The 24,604-nt window shown below is 57.7% G+C and overlaps 1 protein-coding gene across 4 annotated transcripts; it reads left to right on the forward strand.

The window, feature by feature from the left end:
- Positions 1-401: 401 nt before the first annotated feature.
- CLUH (clustered mitochondria homolog) lies at positions 402-21,507 on the forward strand. Of its 4 annotated transcripts, none has more exons than XM_045164915.1 (26): positions 402-633; positions 7,935-8,137; positions 9,087-9,258; positions 10,227-10,370; positions 10,576-10,700; positions 10,782-10,936; positions 11,020-11,145; positions 11,412-11,559; positions 11,723-11,815; positions 12,899-13,593; positions 14,298-14,521; positions 14,618-14,722; positions 14,861-14,961; positions 15,733-15,885; positions 15,991-16,053; positions 16,134-16,378; positions 16,507-16,591; positions 16,711-16,864; positions 16,967-17,106; positions 17,898-17,978; positions 18,052-18,177; positions 18,260-18,381; positions 18,664-18,757; positions 18,838-18,972; positions 19,048-19,121; positions 20,017-21,507. In XM_045164915.1, the coding sequence occupies exons 1-26, from the start codon at positions 534-536 to the stop codon at positions 20,201-20,203; spliced, it is 4,050 nt and encodes a 1,349-aa protein (XP_045020850.1). In that variant the 5' UTR covers positions 402-533; the 3' UTR covers positions 20,204-21,507. The 4 variants fall into 4 exon arrangements, with proteins under 4 accessions (XP_045020850.1, XP_045020851.1, XP_045020849.1 ...); XM_045164916.1 differs by having other exon boundaries at positions 14,621-14,722; XM_045164914.1 differs by lacking the exon at positions 402-633 and adding an exon at positions 4,605-4,749 and having other exon boundaries at positions 14,621-14,722.
- Positions 21,508-24,604: the final 3,097 nt, after the last annotated feature.

Here is a 24,604-nt window from a genome sequence, read left to right on the forward strand (position 1 = left end):
CCCAGCCCCACCGCTTCGAGGGACTACGGGAGGCTCGGTGAGGGGTCGCTGAGGGTCAGGTTACCACTAGATTACAGACCGCGTGATCTTTTGGCAGACTTGCAACAGGAAACCATTGGGGGAGGAGACAGTATGCATTAGCAGTCCTAGACTAGTCTCCACCCAAGGTCAAGGCGCCCGCCCGACGGGCAGCGAACCGCAAGGACGCCTCTCCGTAGCCCCGCCCCTCGAGGGAGCCCGAAGCCTATTTCTCTCCAAAGACAGGGCGCGTTCCCTTTAAGGCGTTCCAGAAAGTCACCGCGTTGGTACCCAGAGAACGAGGCGTGGCATAGTTTGTCCCTCGCGGGCCTTCGTGGGCCGGGCCGGGCGCGAGGGCGGGGCAGAGAAGCGCCGGTGGGGTCAAAGGCTACAGCGCGTAACCACGTGGGCCGGTGACTCCGTCCTTCCCGCAGCGGCAGCGGCGCGCAGGGCACTTGGGTTAGTGGCGCGGCGGGCGGCGCGGATAGCCGAGGCGGACGCCGGCTTCCGCCGCCATGGTCATCAAAACGGACGAGTTGCCGGCAGCAGCCCCGGCGGACAGCGCTCGGGAGCCCAGCCCGCAGGCCGGTGGCAAGGGGCGGCCAGGCGCGGCGGGTGAGTGGGGCCGGGGCCAGGGGGCAGCCGGGCGGGAGGCTAGACTGGGCCGAGTGCGCGGGTGGGTTTGGGGTGGCGCGGGGGCCGCTGCCTTTTCTCCGCGCCTGACCGGGTCGCATCTCGCCGAGCCCTCCACCGGGCGCCCCCGCCCTGAAGGTCACCTTCACTGTCGCCCCCGGCTGCGGCCCGGACTTGACACACGTGGGATCCCGGGAAGGGCAGCGGCGGCGAACACACGCGTGCCAGATCGTGGGGACACGTGCGCGCACACGCGGTTTCGGGGTGCGCCGGCTGCGCAGATCGGTGGACTCGGCGGCCCCACCCCCTACGTGCCCGGGCTTGGGGAACTCCCCCGACTGGGGTCACTTGACACTTGATCCGTCTAGCACCCCCTTGCCGTCAGGATCCCTAGCGTTCCCTGTGCACCCGGCTGCAGCCTTGTGAGTTCGGCTCAGCTTGGGACTTCTCAGGCTTAGTCTGTGGGAAGACCGCAAGTTGAGGGTTTGTATTTTGAGAGGGGGTTTCTGTGGTTCATTCCCAGAGGCAAGGCTTTAACCCCTGTTATGCAGACCCTGATCTCCGCCCTGTTAGATGTTGGCCTACTGGGCAGATTTGGAGTGGGGGGTGTCTACCTATGTATGGGGACAAAGCCAAACTCCTTGGCAGGAGGTAGTGTTTGTGCCAGAACTTGATCATTAACCCGCCTTATTGCGAAAAGTGGGTCAGCCCAGAGTTGCTGTTTTTAAGGCAAAGGTCGTCAGCATGGAGTTGATCTCCCAGCTCTTCCCCGTGGAGACTGTGTGGCATTGACTTTGGGAGTGGCTGCAGTTTTTCTCGGGTGGGGACTGCCTCTCTCCCGGGCTTCCTCTGTTCCTTCCATCACATCTTTGACTCCAGCCCTGAGGCCCGGAAGCCCCTTCCCAGCCCCTGGGCTGTCTGCTCCAAATCTTTCTCAGAGCCTCAGAGCTGGGATATGTTCCTCTCTGTCCTGGGTGGCCGTGGGAGTGCGGAACTAACCCTGCCTTCCACTCCCACAACTCTCCTCAAAAGACACTTGTCATCTTCTCCCTCTCCAGCTTCAGTGAGTCAGGATCAGAGCAGGGCTAGATGGGCTCTCTGGCCTTGTAACGGGCCACAGACAGGTTTGCTGGTGGTGGGGCATAGGTACTGTGGCAGCCTTGCTGATTGCCTGAAGGCCAAGGTTTGGGCAGAGTGACAAATGCTGATGACTCCAACCTGCCAGGCTTCACCCCACTGAGGCTCTGTCTGAATCAGTGGAGCAGGCTAGATAAGAGCAGGCTGATTTCCTCTCCAGCAGAGAGACTTGAAGAGATGAAGCGACTTGCCCAAGGTCACACAGCCATTTAGTATTTGGATTTCCAGCTCCTGGCCAGATTGCCAAGGCTGCCTTAGCCTGTCCCAGAGGAGGCTGGGAGAGGCATGTGGGCTGGGCTGGGATGCTGAGAACTCAGGGCTCAGAAGAGAGGAGAGTTGGAGAATTTCTCTGAGGGAACTCTATTTGGCGCAACCTGGGTCAGGGGTGCATCCAGCTAGCTGTTCATTTAGGGGAAACTGGAAGCCTACTAGCAGATGGAACATGGGCTCTCGAACCCTCTGGGAAGTTTGTATAGAGCCAGGACTTGAATTTCAGCCAGCCTGAATTTATTCAAAGAAGGATGGGGCTTTTATGGAGACTCTTCCCAACAGACCCTCACCCAGGTTTCTGACCTCAGAACCCAGCTCTGGAAGACTCTTAGCCCCCTTGAGGAAGTGATCAAGGCCTTTTGTGGAGGGAGGTGGGGGGACCAAGGGTCAGTTGCCTTCTTAGGAATAAAGCTGCTTTTAGGGGTTAAGAGAACAGGCAGGTTTTTCAAGTTCATGGTGGTGTGTCGAGTTCCTTCTTCCTAGGGGAGGATTGCTTGGAGTCCATGCCCGGAGCGGAGGGACAGGGGGCTGGCAGACTGGAGAGGAGCTTGGGGGCTGACGGGAGCTACTGGATGGTACCCCCCAGAGCTCTTCTTTTGGGTGGGCCTGAACAGAGCAACTCAGGGAACACTAGATCCTTCCCAGGCCCTGCAGACCTGATTCTGACCTGGGTGGGGATGGGAAGGAGGCAAGCAGATGCCTACTTCCTTGGGGCCCTCCTTAGGCTGCCTGCCCCGACCCTTTTCTCTTGAAGCCCCAGGTTCCTGGGATGGGATGATCCTTTATAAGGCCTTACTTCCTGCCCGGAGCCTCACCTACAGAGGTTTTGGCTGGGGCGGGGCCTGGCCCTGGCACAGTCTACTGAGTGAGGCCATGCCAGGCTGGAGAATGCACACAGGAGCCACTTGGGATGGCTTACATTTCTTTTCTAACTCCTCTCTGCTGCCCATTGGATTCATTTTCTTCCAGGCCAGGGCAGGGCTGTGCTTTATCTCTTCATTCTGGTCTGGCCAGTGAAGACTTGGGGTGGGGGGTGTGCCATGCTATTTGGGCAACCCCTTCCCCTTCTGCAGAGGATCACTCATCTCCTTCCCTACAGCCTAGATCCTGAGGGATTTCCCCCTGGGGTAAGAAGGCATGGTGTGGAGGCTTGGGTATGGATAGAGGAAGGGGTTCCTGTTTACCCGGTGGGAGCTACAGCCTAGGGGGTGGCACTCAGGCCTGGGCTTGGACCTCTGACAGACCTGGTCTTTTCTTGACCTGGCTTGGCTGCCTGTTGCCTCTGCAACCTTGGGCAGCCTGCTTGCTCTTAACATTTTGGAGTCTCAGTTTCCTCAAGTGAGATGGGCTGGTCGAGCTGATGGAGGGACCTGCCATGAACCGGGCCTAGAGTGAGTCTTGGCTCTGTGGTAACCAGGATGGGGATGGTGGAAGCAGCTCCTCAGGGGTCATTGCCAGGCTGCCCTGCCCCGCCCTCCTCTCCAGAGGGTTAGGGCTTGTTTGGGGAGGGTAGTGGGAGCAGAGGGGCCCTGCCTGGCCCTCTGTACCTTCCACTCAGGGTGTGCGAGCCAGAAGCCCTTGGTGGGGGCTGCAGGGAGCCAAGGGCCTGCTGCATGCCAGCCCTTCAGGGCTGTCTGGACAGGACTGGAGCGGAGGGAAGGGGGCCAAAGAGGCCTGACTCCCCGCCCCCACCCTGGTTAGTATGGATGCCGGAGCAGCCCTGCCTGGGCCCTGGCCACAAGTCAGAGGCCCTGGGAAGGCGCCCTGGCGAGGCTGGGCATGTTCCTTCTCTACCACCGCACGGCCTTGGGTCTCTTGCTGCCAGCTCTGTTTTCCCCAGGGGAGAGACTTGGTTTTCTCCCGGCAGCGCAGGGGCTGCTGGGAAGGGAAGTCGGAGCCTGCCAGCTCCTTGGTGGAGCTGGAGGCCGGGGCACCGGTGCAGTTGTCCTCTGGGAGTCTGGGGGCCCCTCCCCCCTCCCACCAGAACGGGTGTCTCCCAGGAAGGGGAGAGCTGCCAGGTCACCTGCAGGGGGCAGCATGAGCCAGAGGCCCCCGCCGGCCACTTGATCCAGGAGGAGGCAGGCAGGGCACTCAGCGGCCACCAGTGGACAGGGAGCGGCCACCTCATGGCCTGGGCCTGGGTCTGCGCCAGCTGTTGCCGGCAGCTGGCGGAAGCGTTCCTGCCCACCCCCACTGGAGTTGGGGCAGAGGAGAGGACCCCCTTGCTGGGCCCTACCCCTACCAGCCAGTCACCGGGGCCCTCGATCTGGAGGGTCCCAGGTAGCCCAGACGCCGGGTTCTCCTGCCCCACTAACTGCTTCACCAGCAGCGACCCCCTTTGGGGGGAATCTGGGGAGGCGGGCCTGAGCCCTGGTGGCAGCTTTACCGGGGGTCCCGAAGCCACCAGGGCCTCCTGGCCCACGGCCGTCCTGGCCGACCTTGAGCAGGATGCAAGGCAGGGGGAGTGTGCCCTTCCCAGGGCTGCCACGGCAGGCCTGGCCCCACTGAAACCCGAAGCCAACCAGAGCTCCAGCCCGGGGCCGACCAGCTGCATGGGGGCCAAGGTGGAGGCGCAGCCCAGAACAAGGGACATGGGCAGTGCTGGGCCTGAGCTGCAGAGCGGGGGGCTTCGCTGCCACGGAGGTCCCGTGAGTCCAGAACCCAGGAAGGGGCGACGGCCGACCACGCCAGGTGGGCTGTGGGGGCAGTGAGCTACCTCTTGTGGGGAGGTCACTGGGCCTTGATCCGGCAGTAGGGAGACCCTCAGGGTCCTTTGGAGGAAAGAGGAAGGGCAGGGCAGGCTGTCCTTAGAGGAATGGAGGCCCCTGGAAACCAGCCACATCCCTTTGAAATCTGGTAGGGCATTGCGTGCCCCCTGGGGGGAACCTGGTGTATAGTACCCGCCTCTTGGGCAGGGTCCCTGGCCAGGGAAGGGGAACGGGAGCTATGACCGCCCTGGCCCTCCTCTGTCCTCTCGACCCAGACTCAGGGAGCACAGGACACCTGTCTAGGTCCAGGTCTCTGACTTCCCGCTTTTGGGGTCTCAGACCTCAAAGCGGCTGTGCCATACTGGGCAGGGGCCCCCTAGTCCCAAAGACTTGTCAGCCAGCACAGCCTTTCTCAAGGACTCAGTTGGGGGAAGGCCATCAAGTCTATCACGTCTCCTGCTGCATTTTGAAAACTGACCAACTACCACCCATCTCCCACCACCCTGTTCTGTCTTCATTGTCACAGAGGTGGCCAGGTTCTCCCTTCGGTCTGGCTGCTCACTTTCCAGGGGCTGGGGGTTCACTCAAAGGAGAGGTCCTTGTGGTTCTTTGGGGGAGGAGGATGGGACTGTATCTGAGTGCCTGGTGGTTCTGTTTATCACTAAGTTGAGGGGACGTGGTAAGAGGGAGTGGCTTTTCTCCACGTCAAACACCGCCCCCCCCACCTCGCCGTGTGCCCTTATGTGCCAGGCTTATCTGGACTTTTCTGTGTGGGTAGAGCCCACACAGCTCTGTGGAGGTGTGCCCCGTCCCCGCTCCTCACAGCAGGGTAGGGACTAGGAGGTGGAGTCCAGAGGGGATCGCTGGGGTCCGGAGCAGACCTGGAGAGCTGGTCTATCTGGGGCTCACAGATAAGCACGGGGCCAGTCTGGCTGCGAGGTGGACCCAGAAGGGAAGGGCCGGCGGGCCTCCAGGCAGGCCTCTGTTGTGCTGGAGGGCTTCTGTGAGTTCCTCCTCTGCGCCCCAGGGTTGGGGTGGGGGGTCTCCTCTGTTCCCCCTAGTTCCTGGGGGAGAAATGGAAGGTGTTGTCACCTGCTCCTCCTCTCCCCACATGTGAGTCCATTGCTATTCACAGATGTTAGGCTTTTACAGTAATTAATTCATTAGTTCAGTGCCTTTCTGCTGAGTGGGCAGGACAGAAGGAGAGAGACAGCTGCTAGTGTGAGCAGCCGCCCCAAGTGCTGTCAGGAGTCATTGGTCAGGCTTCCAGCAAGGAGGTTTATTTCACCTAGGCCTTGACGGATGAGTAGGAGCCTGCCAGATGGAGTGGTGTGTAAGGGGCAGCACACCAAAGCACAGGTAGGAGGCAAGATGTGTGGCCTGTTCTGAGATTCCTGAGTAGTCTGGAGTAGCTGCACCTTGATGGAGAGAACGCAGGAGCTGAGAGGGACTTTAGGCCCAAGACGTTTGGATCCTGTAAACAGTGGAGAGTATTAGAACATTCTAAGTGGTACCTTTTTATTGTTTTTGGAAGAGGCAAAATGGCTGTGTTTATTTGATTTGATTTGGGTTTTCATTTACTCATATTAACCATTAATTATGCAGGTTTACCATTAATTGAAGCATTTTATGTTTTTGCTATGGTCACATTTAACATCAACTTAAGAAGCACTTTATTTCAAAAAGCGATTATCTCTAGTGACCAGAATTTCATTCGTGGAAGCACAAGTGTTGTCTTTGGATCACATTTAAGCTATTCATCTTAAGGATATGGTCATACCATGAAAATGAAGATTACTTGTCAATTTCGAATATAAAATATGAACAGTTCACGAAGTTGCTCAGAATTTGCTCCCTATAGTTTCAGGGTCCTAGTTTTCTCAAAAAACACTCATACATTTTTTTTTCTAAATCATACCCTAAAATAAACACTAGTTAAACAATTGTGTCATACAGAAAGGAAAGTACAGACTTATAAGGAAAAGGTTAAATCACTCTTAATCCTATTCAAGGAAAGCCACTGAATTCTGGGTCTTTTAGTCTTTCTACTGGCAAAGATGTAAATGTGCGTATACACACATAGTTAGGACTAGTACATATACAAGGTGTTTTTGTTTTTGTTTTAATTTTTTTTTTATTGCACTGGGTCTGCATTGCTGCTCGCAGGCTTTATCTGGCGTAATATGTAGCAGACGTTATCTTAGGGGCAGGGGCTACTCGTCATTGTGTTGCTCTCCACTGTGTCACACGGGCTGCTCACTGTGTTAGCTTCTCTTGTTAGCGGAGCGCAGGCTCTAGACGCATAGACTTCAGTAGTTTGTTTGAGTAGTTGCAGCTCATAGGCTCAGTGTTGTGGCACACAGGCTTAGCTGTTCCGCAGCATGTGGAATCTTCCCAGACCAGGGACCGAACCCGTGTTCCCTACATTGGCAGGCGGATTCTTATCCATTGCACGACCAGGGAAGTCCCTGCAATGTTATATTAATTTCAGGTGTACAGCAAGTGGTATTCTTGAAATAGGGAAAATGGCCTGCAGTCATCCTGCAATTAGGTCGGGGTGTGGTGAGGGGCATTTGAAGAGCAGGGGCTGGTTTGTGGAAGATGGTAAATTCCGCTCTGACAAGATGAGTCTGGCAAGGCCTTGAGGATGGCCACATGTTGAAAACCTGGATCGAAGCCTGGATGGGTCACATGAGCTGTGAGGTGGGAGGGCATTTAGAATCACAGATAAGGGTAAGATGGAAATGAGGAGTGGCTGGGGCCCGGAACACCCACAGCTGGACTGCGGGAGAAGTCGAGCTGGAAAGGAAGGGACCAGAGTCTCCATCAGGGAAGAGGGGGAAGCGAATGTGGGGAGTGTTGTTGGAGCCACTTGCATTGGTGACTCTGGGAGAGTTGTTTGGGGGCCTAATCACATGGATGCCAGACGGGGGTCCTGAGGAGAGATGGGAAACAAGTTCCTGGGGTGTGGAGGGTGCAGGCAGGAGCCTGCAGGTGGCCAGAGTGGGGGTGCCGGGAGGAGTTGTGTGCTTGGGGTATGGTGGGCCTGGCACAGGGCCAGGTCTGGGGAGGACAGGCAGACACCATTGTGTAGGGTGCTGCCTACCCTAGCTGGAGGCAGACCTCACCGGTAAGGCCCATCTGACTCAGCCCCCTTGTCCCCTGCAGAGCTGCCTTCAGTCATGCTGTTGAATGGGGACTGCCCAGAGAGCCTGAAGAAGGAAGAAGGGCCTGCTGAACCACCCCGGGAAAACGGGCTTGATGAGACCGAGCCGGGAGAGGAGACCACCGGACAGGAAGTCATCGTCATTCAGGACACAGGCTTTTCAGTGAAGATCCTGGCACCTGGGATCGAGCCCTTCTCCCTCCAGGTAAGATAGCGGAGGGGTGCTGGGGGCCGGGGCCTGTGAGGCGGGATGAGGATGGGGTCGCAGGCAGGAAACAGGGTCCTCTGCCTTCCAAGGTCACTCACGTAGTGGACGTGGGAGTCCAGGTTCAAACTGTTGCCACATTGCTAGGGGCCAGATCCCAGCTGGGACTGCCAGCCCTGTCTAGGGAGGAGTTACAGTAGTGGCTGGCTAGTACTGGGGTCCCAGGCTCCCCAGCGTCGGGTATGTCAACTCTCTGGCTGGAGTTTGACTGTCTGCTTGAGAGAAGAGGGGTTTCCCTGGTGGTTCGGGGTTAAGTCTGCCTGCAATGCAAGAGACCCTGGTTTGATCCCCTGGAGAAGGGAATGGCTATCCACTCCAGTATTCTTGCCTGGAGAATTCCATGGACGGAGGAGCCTGGTGGGCTACAGTCCACGGGGTTGCAAAGAGTCAGACACAACTCAGCATCGAACGCTTTTACTTTGGGAGGAGAGAGGTATTGGTCGTCTCCAAGAGCAGAGCCTCCCCAGAGGTCTTGCAAACGGACTCACTGGGGAACCATATGAGGCTTCTTGCATCTTCTGGACCCACAGGCTTGAGCCCCAGGCCACACCTTCCTGAAAGGGGAAGTCATAGGGAGGAGGCAAGATGGCCATTTTCTTTTCCTTGTTCTTACACCTCTGCTCTGTTCAGAGTCTGCAGGAATAGTTGAAGCCTGTGGATTATGAGGCCAGGCTCTGTCCTGCACATGTATACACACCCTGCACACACATGCACACACACACACACAGGTGCAGGTGGGCACAGTACTTATGGGCGGGGCCTGGACTTTAAAATACAAGCCACAAAGGGGGAAACGGTATTTGAAGCATTGATTTTAGGGACCCAGGTGTTTGGGGCTGGGGAAACTGGTATGTTTTCACCAGGGTGGCGGTGGCCTTCTCCTTGGCAGGTCTCCCCCCAGGAGATGGTTCAGGAGATCCACCAGGTGCTCATGGACCGTGAAGACACCTGTCACCGCACCTGCTTCTCATTGCACCTGGATGGCAACATGCTGGACCACTTCTCAGAGCTGCGCAGTGTGGAGGGGCTGCAGGAGGGCTCAGTGCTACGCGTGGTGGAAGGTTTGTCTGGAAGTTGAGCAGCTCCCCAAGGTGGGGGCGGGACACGAGGAGGCGGGGCCAGGTGGCACTCTCCCCACCCCGCCCCTCCCGCTGGCATCTTGGTGTGTCTGTGTCATGGATGAGCATGTAGAGGCTTGGGGCAGTGTTGGACTTGTGGCAACAGGACAGGAGCACAGGTCTGCTTCTCTGGTCCTCTCCGGCACACCCTCCAACTTCAGGGTTAAATATCAGAGTCATGATTTTAAAAAAACAGTAGCAAGCAAGTGCTTGAAATCAGCCCATACAAATTTTATAGCGATAAAAGTTCAGCCTCTTAAGAAAACTGAAGTTTCATGGCTTGTGAAAGTCAGGCCCCTTGTGAAGCAATCCTCTGGCATGATGAGGCTGGTCTATTTGTTAAAAAAGAAAAGATCCCGAAAACTTGGATCACCTGGGGAGAGTGGCACAGAGGTTCCAGGCATGTCACCCAAAGAACGAATGTGGGGGAAAAGTAACTCGGCTGTGCCCAGACTTATCCAATTACGGGTCCTCCCACCTGCCTCTGAAGAGCCCTCATTATGATTTCCTGAAACGTGAGTTGGGGAGCAAGGTTGAGTCCTGTAAATCCTCTGGCTGCCCTTGGGGAGGGCTGACCCGGGAGAACTGGACTGAGCATGTGGGGACAACCTAGCCACTGTGACACTCGTGGACAGAGAATTAGGGGGCTTCTGTGGGCTGCCACGGCCTGTGTGCACTTCCTGAGGTACTTCTTGTGCCCTTTGGCAGAAGGTTCTTTGCAAACAAGGATCCCTGCTGATAGGCAGATATGTGTGTGGAAAGTAGATTTCCAGCCTAGGTGTTCATAAGGGAATCTGCAAGTAAAAGCCTAAAATTGAAAATCAATGCTACCCCTGCTTGTGCTCAGGCTGACTCTCTCCACTGGGGAGGCTGTTGCCCTGGTAACGTCCTGCCCCTCCCCCTCCCCACAGAACCGTACACAGTGCGAGAGGCCCGCATCCACGTGCGCCACGTTCGAGACCTGCTCAAGAGCCTAGACCCCTCCGATGCCTTCAATGGGGTTGACTGCAACTCCTTGTCCTTCCTGAGCGTCTTTACTGATGGCGACCTGGGAGGTGCGGGAGGCGTTGGGGCTGGCGGTTGGGCAGAGGGGCTGGGAGCAAGTTGAATTGGGGCTGATGAAGGGGGCTGGGCCTTCCCTCAGCCTTCCCACTGGAGGGAAGCGGGGCCGGAGGTACCCAGGCCAGGGCCACTTGAGCTGGGGAGCGCGTTGGACCCCCTGGGGCATCGTGTGCTGACCACCAGCCTCGGGTCCCTCAGACAGCGGGAAGCGGAAGAAGGGCTTGGAGATGGACCCCATCGACTGCACACCGCCCGAGTATATTCTTCCTGGGAGCCGGGAGCGGCCGCTGTGTCCTCTGCAGCCCCAGAACCAGGACTGGAAGGTGGGAGCTGGTCTCTGGGGACGGGGGCAGGGGACTGCCCACCAGGAAGCATGGCATACTCATGATCAGCCCTTGGCACAGCCCCTGCAGTGCCTGAAGGTGCTCACCATGAGCGGCTGGAACCCGCCGCCCGGGAACCGCAGGATGCACGGGGACCTCATGTACCTGTTCGTGATCACAGCTGAGGACCGGCAAGTCAGCATCACGGCCTCCACCCGCGGATTTTACCTGAACCAGTGAGTCCCTGTGCGAGCCTGCGGGGAGCCTGCAGGCAGCCGCCTGGGGGACACACGGCACAGTGATCACCCTCTCTTTGCAGGTCCACGGCGTACCACTTCAACCCCAAGCCTGCCAGCCCCCGCTTCCTCAGCCATTCCCTGGTGGAGCTGCTCAACCAGATCAGCCCAACCTTCAAAAAAAACTTTGCCGCCCTGCAGAAGAAAAGGTAGCGCCTCGGCCTGTTGGCCCCTCATCTCCCAGGGTGGGTGACCTGGACGGCCTGGAATCTAGCACTTCTGCCCTGAGAAGTTGGACACGCAGCACCCAGAGCCTCCCGCCCGAGGCAGCAGCCCTGGGACAGGTGGCTGTGGGCCCTTGCTGGACTCTCCAGGGACAGAGCCTTAGTGGGGAGACAGTGGGGCCTCGAAGAACGGGCCCAGGGCAGAGCTCTGAGCTCATTGGGCCACCCCATCTCCCCTCTGCTCGCTGCAGGGTCCAGCGCCACCCCTTCGAGAGGATCGCCACCCCATTCCAGGTGTACAGCTGGACAGCCCCCCAGGCGGAGCACGCCATGGACTGCGTGCGGGCGGAGGATGCCTACACCTCCCGGCTGGGCTACGAGGAGCACATTCCTGGACAGGTGCCTGTGGCCATCCCTGGCTCCTCTCTCCCTTCCCCTGCGGGGCCCAGGCTGGATTCTCAGTGCCTGTAGGGCTGCACAGGGTGGCAGGGGGGTGGGACTGCCCCGAGCAGGTGGTGGGGGCTCAGGCTGAGCTGGCCTATCCCTCCTGGTCTCTGTGTAGACCCGGGACTGGAATGAGGAGCTTCAGACCACACGGGAGCTGCCTCGGAAGAACCTGCCTGAGCGACTGCTGCGAGAAAGAGCCATATTCAAGGTGCCCGTGGCCCCTCAGGCCCGCCAGCCACCTCCCTACTGGTTTTCTGTGGATAAGAGGGAAGCTGGACAAGGGCTTCTGTGGATAAGGGCCTTTGGGGACCTTCCAGGCCATTCTGCCACTTTCTGCCTCCCAGCAGACAACCCCAGCCCCTTTTTCTGGCCTTTCTGAGATTTAGAGTCTGGGGGTGGGGGTTGGGGGCAGGGAGCCACCTCCAGGATGGGCTGAGTGATGCCCATGCCCATTTCCCTCCCAACGCAGCCATATGGGGACCTGGGCACACGTGTCCTCCTGTGATGTCCTCAGTGCTTTTGCTGACAGAGATGAGGAAAAAGCAGTGCTTTCAGGGGGAAAAAAAGCTTTAAAATCTCCCATAATTTTACTAGAGATGATAATGGTAAAGAAATATAAATGTCCTGGGTGCTCACTTTGCCAGGAGCTGGACCAGGTGCCGTGTAGGCTTATAATCTCCCGGACACCTTATAAAGGGCAATGGCGTTTTTTTGGCTGCACTGCTAGGCATATGGGATCTGAGTTCTCCAACCAGGAATGGAACCCATGCCCCCTGCAGTGGAAGCGTGGACTCTTCAGGGAAGGCCCCTGAAGGTCGATACTTTTATGTCATCTATAGACATGAAGACAGATCTGAGAGGTGATCCAGCAGAGATCACCTGGCACATAGTTGGTGCATCCCAGACCCACCCAAGTCCTCCTGCCCCCCTGTAATCACTGAGTTCTGCTGTCTCTCTGAGTATTTGATAAAAGTGAAAGTCACTCAGTCATGCCCAGCTCTTTGTGACCCCATGGACTATACAGCCCATGAAATACTCCAGGCCAGGATACTGGAGTGGGTAGCTGTTTCCTTCTCCAGGGGATCTTCCCAACCGAGGGATCGAACCCAGGTCTCCTGCATTGCAGGTGGATTCTTTACCAGCTGAGCCGCCAGGGAGGCCCATAGGTGTTACATTTTTTCTGAACTGGGGTTTCTGGTGCTTTTCCAAGTGTGTGAAACCTTTGTCCTGCTCACCTCCGCCAGCCGCAGGTGCGATGCGGCTCCCTCACCCTCTGACCTCCGGCCCCCAGGTGCACAGTGACTTCACTGCGGCAGCCACGCGGGGCGCCATGGCGGTCATCGACGGCAACGTGATGGCCATCAACCCCAGCGAGGAGACCAAGATGCAGATGTTCATCTGGAACAACATCTTCTTCAGCCTGGGCTTCGACGTTCGCGACCACTACAAGGACTTTGGTGGGGACGTGGCGGCCTACGTGGCACCCACCAACGACCTGAACGGCGTGCGCACGTACAATGCGGTGGACGTGGAGGGGCTGTACACGCTGGGCACGGTGGTGGTGGATTACCGCGGCTACCGTGTCACGGCCCAGTCCATCATCCCTGGCATCCTGGAGCGGGACCAGGAGCAGAGTGTCATCTACGGCTCCATTGACTTCGGCAAGACGGTAGTGTCGCACCCGCGGTACCTGGAGCTGCTGGAGCGCACGAGCCGGCCCCTCAAGATCCTGAGGCACCGGGTGCTCAACGACCGGGACGAGGAGGTGGAGCTCTGCTCCTCCGTGGAGTGCAAGGGCATCATCGGCAACGACGGGCGCCACTACATCCTGGACCTGCTGCGCACCTTCCCTCCCGACCTCAACTTCCTGCCTGTGCCCGGCGAGACGCTGCCTGAGGAGTGCACCCGCGCTGGCTTCCCCCGCGCACACCGCCACAAGCTGTGCTGTCTGCGCCAGGAGCTGGTGGACGCCTTCGTGGAGCACAGGTGGGGCGCGGGCCTGCGGCTGCAGCCTCGGGCAAGGAGGGCAGTGCTGGCATCTGACCCCAGATGGGGGAGGCTTTGGGAAGTGAAGAGGAATGAGCTCTGGGCCCATCACTGTGGCATCCAGCTCCCCCACACAGACAGACTCCCAAGAGCTTCATGTAGATGAGAAAAAGCGAGACCGGTGGCTTTCTACTGAAGTGGTGCTGTGTCCTCAAGAAGCATGTGGACATCTGCTTAACCGTTTTTGAACCTCCCAGTGCCATGGCCCTTGGGTGGGTGGATACAGGTGGGGTCCCTGCTGCTGGCGGTCAGTGCTTAGGGGTCAGCCCATCAAATGTCCCGTGCCAGGAATAATTCTCCCTCTCAAAACACCAGCAGGGTCCCTGGTGCTCTCAGGAGCCCTGGCCTGCATGGTGAGCCAGCCCCCCACCCCCACATACACACCCAACTGTCTTCCTGTCTAGGAAGATCTCCATTTTGCTGCTACCACCTGGTAGAATGGCTGGGCTGGCATGGGTACACATGCATGGACATTGCTCCCTGGACAGGACAGGACGTCCCCGGCCCCAACATCCTTAAGCCCAGCAGGGCAGGAGCTGGGGCCTGGCTCAGGTTCCCCCACGGCCAGCAGGAAGCTGCCGGACCGGTGACCTCCTAGATGCTCCTCTCCCATCCCCTGCTCCACCCCACCCACTGTGCCCCAGGTACCTGCTCTTCATGAAGCTGGCGGCCCTACAGCTGATGCAGCAGAAGGCCAGCAAGGTGGAGAGCCCCACGCCACTGGAGAATGGCGATGGCCTGTCCTCGGAGTCCAAGCCTGACGCTCCGCCAGCGCCCGAGGCGGGAGGCGGGGAGGAGGGCAGCGGTGCCGGTGGCCTGGCCAAGGTGAAGGAGCTGGCAGAGACCATCGCCTCGGACGACGGGACAGGTGGGGCTGCCGGGGAGCCCCCGCCAGGGGAGGCTCGGGCTGCCACCCAACCCGACAGGGAGGTGGGGCAGCTCCTAACAGGCCCTGTCTTCACAGCAGACCCTCGGAGTCGGGAGGTGATCCGCAACGCATGCAAGGCAGTGGGTTCCATCAGCAGCACGGCCTTCGACGTCCGCTTCAACCCTGACATCTTCTCGCCGGGTGAGTGGTCCTCGGGGGCCCCAGTGCTGGGGGCCTGCTTGCCTACCTGAGTGCTGCTGTCTGTCTCTCTGTGTGTCTGTCTGGTGCCCACCTCTCTTCTGCCGTCTCACACCTCCTTGCTCTCCCTCCTGCCCGCAGGAGTGCGCTTCCCTGAGTCCTGCCAGGAGGAGGTTCGGGACCAGAAGCAGCTGCTGAAAGATGCTGCTGCCTTCCTGCTCTCCTGCCAGATACCTGGCTTGGTGAGGGCGGGGTGGGGCAGGGGGTGGCACAGAGGAGGGGCAGCGGGGATTACAGGCTCTGGGGCCTCATTCGCCTCTGGGAACTCGTGGAGCCTTTGCAGGAGTGACCTCAGCCTCCTGACCTGCGAGGCAGACAGGGGCAGTTCTCGTTCCCGGAATAGTGCCACTGACACAAAGGGGCCAAGGCAGGCATCTTGTGCCCTGGGTGCCCTCCCTTGGGGGCTGGCAGCGGGGTTATGGTCCTCCAAAGCCCCGTATGAGGGGATGGCAGACAGAGGGCGTGGGGGCATCTTTACCCACCCCCACCCCCAAGAAGCTTTGTACGGAGTCCCCGTGTGTGTACGGAGGGCTTGCTCCCTGCCGAGGCGGCCCTGAGCTCCGGTGTTGTGCTGGTTCCCCGATCTTTGAGGTGAGCCTGCCGTGCCCGCTGCTCCGGGGCCCACGAGGCAAGGCTCAGTCTCGGTGAAGCCGTAGCTCTGCTCCTTCCTGCGCTGTCACAGGGGAGCCTTGCTGCCCTCCATTGCTGTTTCCCTGCCGGTGGGCCCAGCAGTCCCAGGGTGATGGTGGGCTGTGCAGAAGGCCGGGGATGAGAGCTCACATCCTTACTGCTCACACCCTTTCTTTCCTTTCCTCTTCCTGACTGGGAGCAGGGGGTCTTAGTCCCTTTCTTCCTCAGGGCCCCAGAATAGCGGGAGCCCCCATTGGCAAGACCTGGGGCAGGAGGAGGCGGAGGGCCTGGGCTGGGGGGGCCTGACCTGCTGTAGCCCGCAGGTTAAGGACTTCACAGACCACGCGGTGCTGCCCATGGACGGGGCTACGCTGGCCGAGGTGATGCGCCAGCGTGGCATCAACATGCGCTACCTGGGCACGGTGCTGGACCTGGTGATGCGGAGCCCGGCCCGTGACCAGCTGGACCACATCTACGTGAGTGGTACCCGGGGCGGCTGAGAGACGGAGGGGGGTCGGGGGGCTAGGCTGGAGGCCTGGAGCCCAACCCAGACACCCCCCTTTTTCTCTGAACCCGTGCAGAAAATTGGCATCGGAGAGCTCATCACCCGCTCTGCCAAGCACATCTTCAAGACGTACCTACAGGTACTGCCGCTGCCTTCAGCCTGGCTCAGGGAGGTGTCGGGGGAGCCCGGGTGGTGACTGCGGTCCCACCTCCCTTGCAGGGGGTCGAGCTCTCAGGGCTCTCGGCTGCCATCAGCCACTTCCTGAACTGCTTCCTGAGCTCCTACCCCAACCCCGTGGCCCACCTGCCCGCCGACGAGCTCATCTCCAAGAAGAGGAACAGGAGGAGGCGAAACCGGCCCCCAGGGGCAGCAGATAACACAGCCTGGGCCGTCATGACCCCCCAGGAGCTTTGGAAGAACATCTGCCAGGAGGCCAAGAACTACTTTGACTTCAGCCTCGAGTGGTGCGTGAGTGGCTGTGGGAGACCACTTGCTTGGGGAAGTGGGAGAGGGGGCCCCCGTGCCTAGGGGCTTGGGTGAAGGGGGGCAGATGGTGCTGGGCTGCTCGGGCCCACCCTCCGCTCCTCCCCAGTGAGACGGTGGACCAGGCTGTGGAGACCTATGGGCTGCAGAAGATCACGCTGCTGCGGGAGATCTCCCTGAAAACCGGCATCCAGGTGGGCCGGGTTCGGAGCGTCCTGCAGGGTCCCCGGGGCCTCGGGTGAAGCTGGTGGGGTGGTACTGGCCACGTGAGCCTGGGCTGAGGCTCCCTGTGGGTGTTGGGCGGGGCCCCCAGATCCTGCTGAAGGAGTACAGCTTCGACAGCCGCCACAAACCCGCCTTCACGGAGGAGGACGTGCTCAACATCTTCCCCGTGGTCAAGCACGTCAACCCCAAGGCCTCGGACGCCTTCCACTTCTTTCAGAGCGGGCAGGCCAAAGTACAGCAGGGTGCGTGCCAGGTGCGGCCGGCGGGGGGGTGGGGGCGGTGGAGAGGGACCTCCAGCCCAAACCCAGGCCAGCCCTGACCTTCTGCCCCCGGGTGTCCTGCAGGCTTCCTAAAGGAGGGCTGTGAGCTTATCAACGAGGCCCTGAACCTGTTTAACAACGTGTACGGGGCCATGCACGTGGAGATCTGTGCCTGCCTGCGCCTACTTGCCCGCCTCCACTACATCATGGGCGACTACGCCGAGGTGGGCTTGTGCACTTTCTGAGGGGTGGTCAGTGGGGCCCTGGGTTGTGTTCTCACCCCACTGGCCCAGCAGGATGGGGGGGGTCCAGGCAGGCAGAACTGGAGCCCTGTCATCCCAGAGATACTGCTTACCTCCAGGCCCCCCCAGGAGGAGCAGGTGGAAACCCTGGGATGTGCTTGCTCTGCCTATACATCCCTCCCCCGCCCCAACAGCTGTGTCCTGGGGAGAGCTGCGGTGCCCGTGGACACAGTGGGAGTGATGCCAGGGCCTTCCTTCCCTTCACAGGGACAAGCGAGGGGCACGTTCTCACTCAGTACCTTGTAAGCGCTCTGGAAGCTGCTCAGGGACTGTGCTGTTGGCTGTACTGTCCCGGGGCCTGGTGGTGTTCACCTGCCTTGTTAGCCCCCAGGTTTGAGGCTGCCCCCGGTGTGGGCACACTGTAGGTGCTCCACTTGCCTCCAGCCATAGGACTCCTTTTTTTTTCACCTGTATATGCCTCCTTGTCGTAGTATGAATATTTTATTTTTAGTACAACTTTAGATTTGTGCATGTGTTTGCATAGACTAAGGCAGTCTTTTAAAATGTGAAGCAGCCTCGGGGTGGGGTGTAGACTTCCCTGGTCACAGCAGCTGGATTTTGACCACTTCTTTCCTCCTTGGTGCAAAGTAAAAATAGAAATTGCAGCCAGAGATGAAGAGGCCTGAGCTGCCTGGAGGCTCATGGGCGAGACAGACAGACAGACGGGGTGTGGGGCGGTGCCACCTGGGGATGACAGCCCCCACCTCTCCCAGGCCCTCAGTAACCAGCAGAAGGCCGTGCTAATGAGCGAGCGAGTGATGGGCATCGAACACCCCAACACCATCCAGGAATACGTGAGTAGCCGCCGGGGGCGGGGCCGGCGCAGGGGCGGGGCCGGGGCCGACCTGACCTGCCCTGCCCCTGCAGATGCACCTGGCGCTGTACTGCTTTGCCAGTAGCCAGCTGTCCACCGCCCTGAGCCTGCTGTACCGCGCCCGCTACCTCACATTGCTCGTGTTTGGGGAGGACCACCCTGAGATGGCGCTGCTGGACGTGAGTGCTGGGGAGGGGCAGCGGGACTAGCCTCCATCCCAGGGTAGTGGGAGCTGACCAGGGCCCTCCCGACTGCCCCCAGAACAACATCGGGCTGGTGCTGCACGGAGTGATGGAGTATGACCTATCGCTGCGCTTCCTGGAGAATGCGCTGGCCGTCAGCACCAAGTACCACGGGCCCAAGTCCCTCAAGGTGGCCCTCAGGTGAGGCTGTGCTGGGTCAGGGGGCAGGGAGACCCCGGGCCACAGGGTCCCAGGAAGCACTTGAATCGAGGGCGGGCGCGGGATCCAGCACTCTGCCCTGCATCTGACTCCTGAGGAAATTTCTCTCACCTTCCATCTCTTCTTTGAGTCCTGGACTTGGCATCTTACCCCTGGAAAGATCCCGGAGTGGGATCTAGAGTACCCCGCACACACCCCCATTAGTGCCCACCAGCCCGTTCAAGCCCTCCCTCGCCCCCCACCCCGCGCCCTGCCTCCCTACAGCCACCACCTGGTCGCCCGGGTCTATGAGAGCAAAGCCGAGTTCCGCTCCGCACTGCAGCACGAGAAGGAAGGCTACACCATCTACAAGACGCAGGTGGGCCAGGGCAGGGCGCAGGGCGGGGTCAAGGGTGGGGCTGAGGGCGGCCCTCATCTCTCCCCGCTCGCCCCCTGCAGCTGGGCGAGGACCACGAGAAGACCAAGGAGAGCTCCGAGTACCTCAAGTGCCTGACCCAGCAAGCCGTGGCCCTGCAGCGCACCATGAACGAGATCTACCGCAACGGCTCCAGCGCCAACATCCCGCCCCTCAAGGTGGGTCTCCGAGCGGGGCCGTGTGGGCTCCCCCACTCCCCGGCTTCCGCGGCTCATGCTCCCCGCTCCCCTCAGTTCACAGCCCCCAGCATGGCCAGCGTCTTGGAGCAGCTGAACGTCATCAATGGCATCCTCTTCATTCCTCTCAGGTGAGGCCCCACTTGGACGTTGGCCTTTACTTTCTTGGTTTATTAACTACGGGATTGAGGTGGCTCAGACTGAGAAGTACAGCCCTTAGTGACTCTTTCCAGAAATACTTTGCATTATGGCACAAACACAGATCTGTCATCTTTTTTCCCCCTTAAGGCACAAAATTGTACCAAACCAGGCACGTACTTTTCTCCTGCGTTTAATCGATCTTGGCGATCATTTCATGTCAGTATGTAAAGAGCTAATGGTAAAGAACCCACCTGCCAATGCAGGAGACTTTAAAGAAATGCTGGTTCAATCCCTGGGTTGGGAAGATCTCCTGGAGAAGGGCATGGAAACCCACTCCAGTATTCTTCCCTGGAGAATCCCATGGACAGAGGAACCTAGGTGGCTACAGTCCATAGGTTTGCAGAGTTGGCCACAACTGAAGCTACTCAGCAGGCATGTAAAGAGCAGCTTCATTCTTTCTCTGAGCTCCTGCTCTGTCAGTGGAGGGACGTGCCTTAGCGCTGGGCCTGGGGGTCTCTGAGCTCTTAGACAAGCAACAACAACCCTGCCCTCGAAAGCCCCTTATCCCGTCTCCCTCTCACCTGTATGGGGCCTGGGTTTGGTCTGGTCAGCTTTAGGGCATTTACAGCGGACCTGCTCCACATTGCACCTGTGTTCTGGGTGTGATCGGTGATAGGAGCGGCCAGAGTGCACAGGGTTTAGGCTGGGTGTGAAGGCTGGATAGGAGCCAGGCCTTCACTGGAGGCTGGCAGGTATGTGGAGTTCTTATTTGCACTGCAGAAAGTGCAGAGCCTGATCTTGTCCCAAGTTGAAGCAAAGCCAGGAAGGTGACGGAGGGCCCAGGCCCACCCTGATGCCCACTCTCCGCCCCATCCTTCTACTCAGCCAAAAAGACTTGGAGAATCTGAAAGCTGAGGTGGCACGGCGGCAGCAGCTCCAGGAGGCCAGCAGGAACAGGGATAAGGCCGACGAGCCCATGGCCACTGAGCCGGAGCCCGTGGGGGCCTCAGAGGATGCGGCCACCCAGCCCCCGGCTGCCAAGGACCCTTCCTCCTCGAGCTTGCAGGGGTAGAAGGGGAGACAGACGGACAGTCAGTCAGCTGCCCCCGGTGATCCAGACTCCAGGAGAAGGTGGCACGCCCTGCACATCAGGAGAGGAATCAAGTCCCTCTTCCTCCACGTTTCCAACCCTATCCCCACCCCCAGCATCCTCCTGGGACCCGGGCCTGCCTGAAGCCCGAGATGTTCTTGCACTGGTTCAATGAACACACGCTGCCAAGGCCTCATGGGAGACATGCGAGTGGAGTGTGTGGGCATCCCCCAGTTCCCGGCTGGGGGACAGGTGCCTCTCTGGGTCCCCATCCTCGAGCAGGTGTGTGCGAGTACGTCCGTGCCCGCGAGTGCCCTGATCCGTCCTTCCTGACTTGTACATAGCCCCGAGCCGGTCCCCAGTGAGTGACGCGCGGATGGGATTTCTCAGGTCATTTGTATGTGTGACATTACGGCTGCTGCTTCTGCTGCCACTGCCCCTGGGTCCGACGTGGCTGAAAGTCCAGGTCTGAAGCCAAAAAGAGTGGCACTTTCCTGTGTCCTGGGATTAAGGGGGCGGCCTGAGCTCTGCAGCAGGGCTGGAGGACTGGGGAGCACTTTAGCTTCGTGGCAGGGTGAGGGCCGCAGCAGCTTTACTGATCGTGGTTGGGGCCTGGCCTGGCTGTGCTGGGGGTGGGGAAAGGGGTGGCCAGGGGCAGTTCCCCATACACCTTGGTACCCAGCCCCGCTTGTCGGCCCTCAGCCCCAGCAGGAGATGCTGCCTCCCGCTCCCTGCACCCCAGCTGGGGCTAACCTTGGGGTCTAGTCTGAATGTATCCTCCTTGTTGAACCTCAGCTGCCTAACGCACAGGGGGGGTGGGGTGGGGGGCTAGGGGAACTAGGGCTGAATCATGGATCCTGGGGGAAGAGATACAAATACAGGAGTGATTACTTGTTGGTGGAGCCTAGCTCCCTACCTGGACCTCGGCCACACTGGCACCTTCGACAGAGAGGAGCCCTGGGGGTGGCAGGGAGGGGCCTGCAGAAGGCTGCGGCCCCCACAGGTCCCAGCTCCCCCTCTGCTGCTGGCCTCTGCTGCTTCTCGGCGGGTGGGGAGAGACGGCCGTCCTTCTGAACTGGAGGGAGCTGTCCCCGTGTTGGGGCCTCTGCCTGGTGGCTTGGCGGGGAGCTGCTTATGGGTATGGTCTGTCCGAACACCTTGTTTCAAAGGGAGTGGGTGGGAGCTAGCAAGCGAGGCATCCCCACGGCTGATCAAGAACTTTTTCTTGTTTTTAAACCATCACGTCTTCATTTCACATTGGAATAAAGTGAGTTTTTGAAACCTGCTGTCCCAGCCTCTCCTGTGTGTTCTGTACAGTCTTATTCGATGGTGAGGATTGTTGCCAGAAGCAGTACCTAGTAAAAAGAGTTGAAAGCTCTTTAGGTCAAATTCAGGGTTATCCTTATAACGTCACTTAAGTGGGAGGAAGGGGGTGGACAGAGCCGCAGGCGCCCAGCTGGGGTTTACCAGTCTGCTGGTGACTAGACCTATAGCAAGGGCACACGGATGAACATCAGAAAGGAAACAGAGACTGTCTCCTCTAAAGAACTCTGTGTGGTGCTGGCTGGGGTGACGGGTGTTTCCAGGTGAGGCCCCAGGCCCTGATAGGCTGTTGCACACGTAACTGGGCATCGCCCTTGTCCCTGTGCTTGTCAGGAGGACTGGGTGCAAACCCCGCCCCCCTGCCCCAGAGGACTGGAGTAGAGGGATGTCTCAAGTTTGCCATCCTATGTAGGCCCTTGAGATCTAATGTCCTGGGGGAAGCAGAGCCCACCTAGGTGGGCTTGAGGGGCAGGACCTGTGAAGAGGAGGGAAGGGTTGTGGGGAGAAGTGTCTACAGCCGTAGTTCTGAGCAGACAGGCGCGCAGCCTCGTGCGGAACTCAAATGCCTCTTTGAATACTTGAATACTTGGAGAGTGCTTTGTGTGTGACATTATGGAAACAAAAATTCCAGTCCTGATGTCTGTTAGTTTTCTTGAGCCAACTAGAAGAAACGTCCCTGACATCCATGAGATTTCCTCCTAAGCACTGCTTAGTGATGCTCCCTCCCGCCCGCTTCCCACCCCTTTACAGTCTCCCGGTTGTGTTCTGAACATGCACCCCTTCTTGTAGGCTTTATCCTGTGAACACGAGTCACATGTCTCACAGCAGGTGAACGTGGGGGCATCACCTTGTAAAAGCTGAGAAGGGATCAGGTTTAATTACCGTTGTCCAGTCACCTGAGAAGCCCATTTTTCATGGTTGATCCCTTAAGCTTATTAGCAATGGCCAGTGCCTTCTGACAACCCGAATGACAAGGGGCTGTTTTATAAAAGACAGAGAGATGTGAAATCTACGCTTTCTCCTATTGGTTGATAGAGTTCGATGTGTTACACAAGGGTGAACAGTGGCATCCAGGAAGCGTTAGAACTGGCATGCAGGTCCGTTCATGGAGGTGAGGTTGAAGGTGTTTGAGCCACGCCCACCTGCGCCTCCTCGTGGCCCCCAGGGTGGCCTTGCACTTTCTGCTCTCCTTTCCTTCCCTGGTTGCATTTCTTTTAACATGGTGTTAACTTTTGCAACTTAAAAAATAGTTTTAAAAGAATTGTTATTAAGTTCTATCATCTGCCTCCACTCACTCCTGCCCTCCAAACTCAGTTATTTTTGGCCACACCAGGCTACATGAAGAACTCCCGCAGGGATCAAACCCCTGCTTCCTACAGAGGACGGGTGGCGTCTTAACCACTAGATCACCAGGAAGTCCTGTTTGTTTTCAATTGAAGTAGTTGATTTATTAATACAATGTTGTCTATCTGGTGTACAACAAAGTGACTTATGCATAGATAAATCTATGTATTATTTTTCAAATTCTTTTCCCCTAGGGTTTATTAAGGATATCAAATATATAGTTCCCTGTGCTACACAATGGGGGCTTCCCTGGTGGCTCTGAATCTGCTGGCAATGCAGGATACCTGGGTTCCATTGCTGGGTCGAGAAGATGCCAATAGGACCTTGTTGTTTATGTATTTTATTTATGGTAGTTTGTATCTGCTGATCCCAAGCTCTTGATTTATTCCTCTCCCACCCCCCTTTCCCTTTGGCAACCTTTGTTTTCTGTGTCTGAGTCAGTTTCTGTTTTGTAAATAAGTTCATTTGTGTTGTATTTTAGATTCCACACTAAAGAGATACATGGTATTTGCTGGATTATGTGGCAACTGTTTTACCTTTTTAAGGAACCACCCTGCTGTTTTCCATACTAGCTGCACCAATTTACATTCCCACTAATAGTATGGGTTTTTTTCCTTTTCTCCACGCCCTCTCCAACATTTATTATTTTAATTTTTTTATTTACTTGGCTGTATCAGGTCTTAGTTGCAGTGCACAGGATCTTCACTATGTCACATGGGATCTTTCATTGCGGCACACAGACCTAGTTGTGGCTTAGTGGTATGTGGGCTATTAGTTCCTCTTCTAGGGATCGAACCAGCATCCTGTGTTCCAAGGTGGATTCTTAACCATTGTACCGCCAGCAAGTCCTGGTAATCTTTTTAATGATAGCCTTTTGACCGGTGTGATTTTTTGATTTGCATTTCTAGTAGCTTTGTTGAGTATCTTTTCATATGCTTGTTGGCCATCTGTATGTGGGAAAATGTCTGTTTAGTTCTTATGCCCCTGTTTTGATTGGGTTGTTCGGTTTTTATGTAATTGAGTTGTATGAACTGTTTGTAAATTTTGAAAACTAAGCCCCCGTCAGTGGCATCATGTTCATTTTAAATATGAATATTGTGAGAACTGGTAGACTTAGTTGAGTAATTCCTACATATCCTAAAGGTAAGAATAAGGTATCCTGATGTGGCCTGAGTATTTTCTGGTCCCTACTTCCAGTGTCAACACTAGCCATCAAACAAGGCATGCATGATCAGGATACCTTATAGAGGACCAGGGGGCCTCCTCAAATGGAAACAAACAACTGCATTAAACAGGCAAATCCATTGATTAAAGAACTCACTGAGATGCAGGCCATTCAGGGCGCAATTACCCCAAGAATAGTCCTTTCGGGTAGAATGACTGAGGAGCCTTTCTGTGTTGCCAGCGTGGGCGAGTTCTTACCCATTCCCCATTCCTAATGGTCACTCCACAGTGGAGTTGGCTGTATGGAGACAGAGGGCCTCAGGGGTGGGTGGGATGAGGGTCTTTCCTGTATTACTAAAAGTAGGTTAAAGAATGTTTGTTTGAAAGATGTCAGAAGGCCCTCCTTGCACTTAGATGCTTATGCTTAATATAAGCAGAACCGGTTAAGGCAAAGAGCTAGTGCATTTGGGTTCAAGTCCTAGTTCACTAATTAGCTCCATACCCTTGGCACGTGTATGGCCTCACCCTAAGTCATCCTGTTTTCTTGTAGGT

Source organism: Bubalus bubalis, chromosome 3, assembly GCF_019923935.1.
Source record: "Bubalus bubalis isolate 160015118507 breed Murrah chromosome 3, NDDB_SH_1, whole genome shotgun sequence".
Taxonomy (NCBI): domain Eukaryota; kingdom Metazoa; phylum Chordata; class Mammalia; order Artiodactyla; family Bovidae; genus Bubalus; species Bubalus bubalis.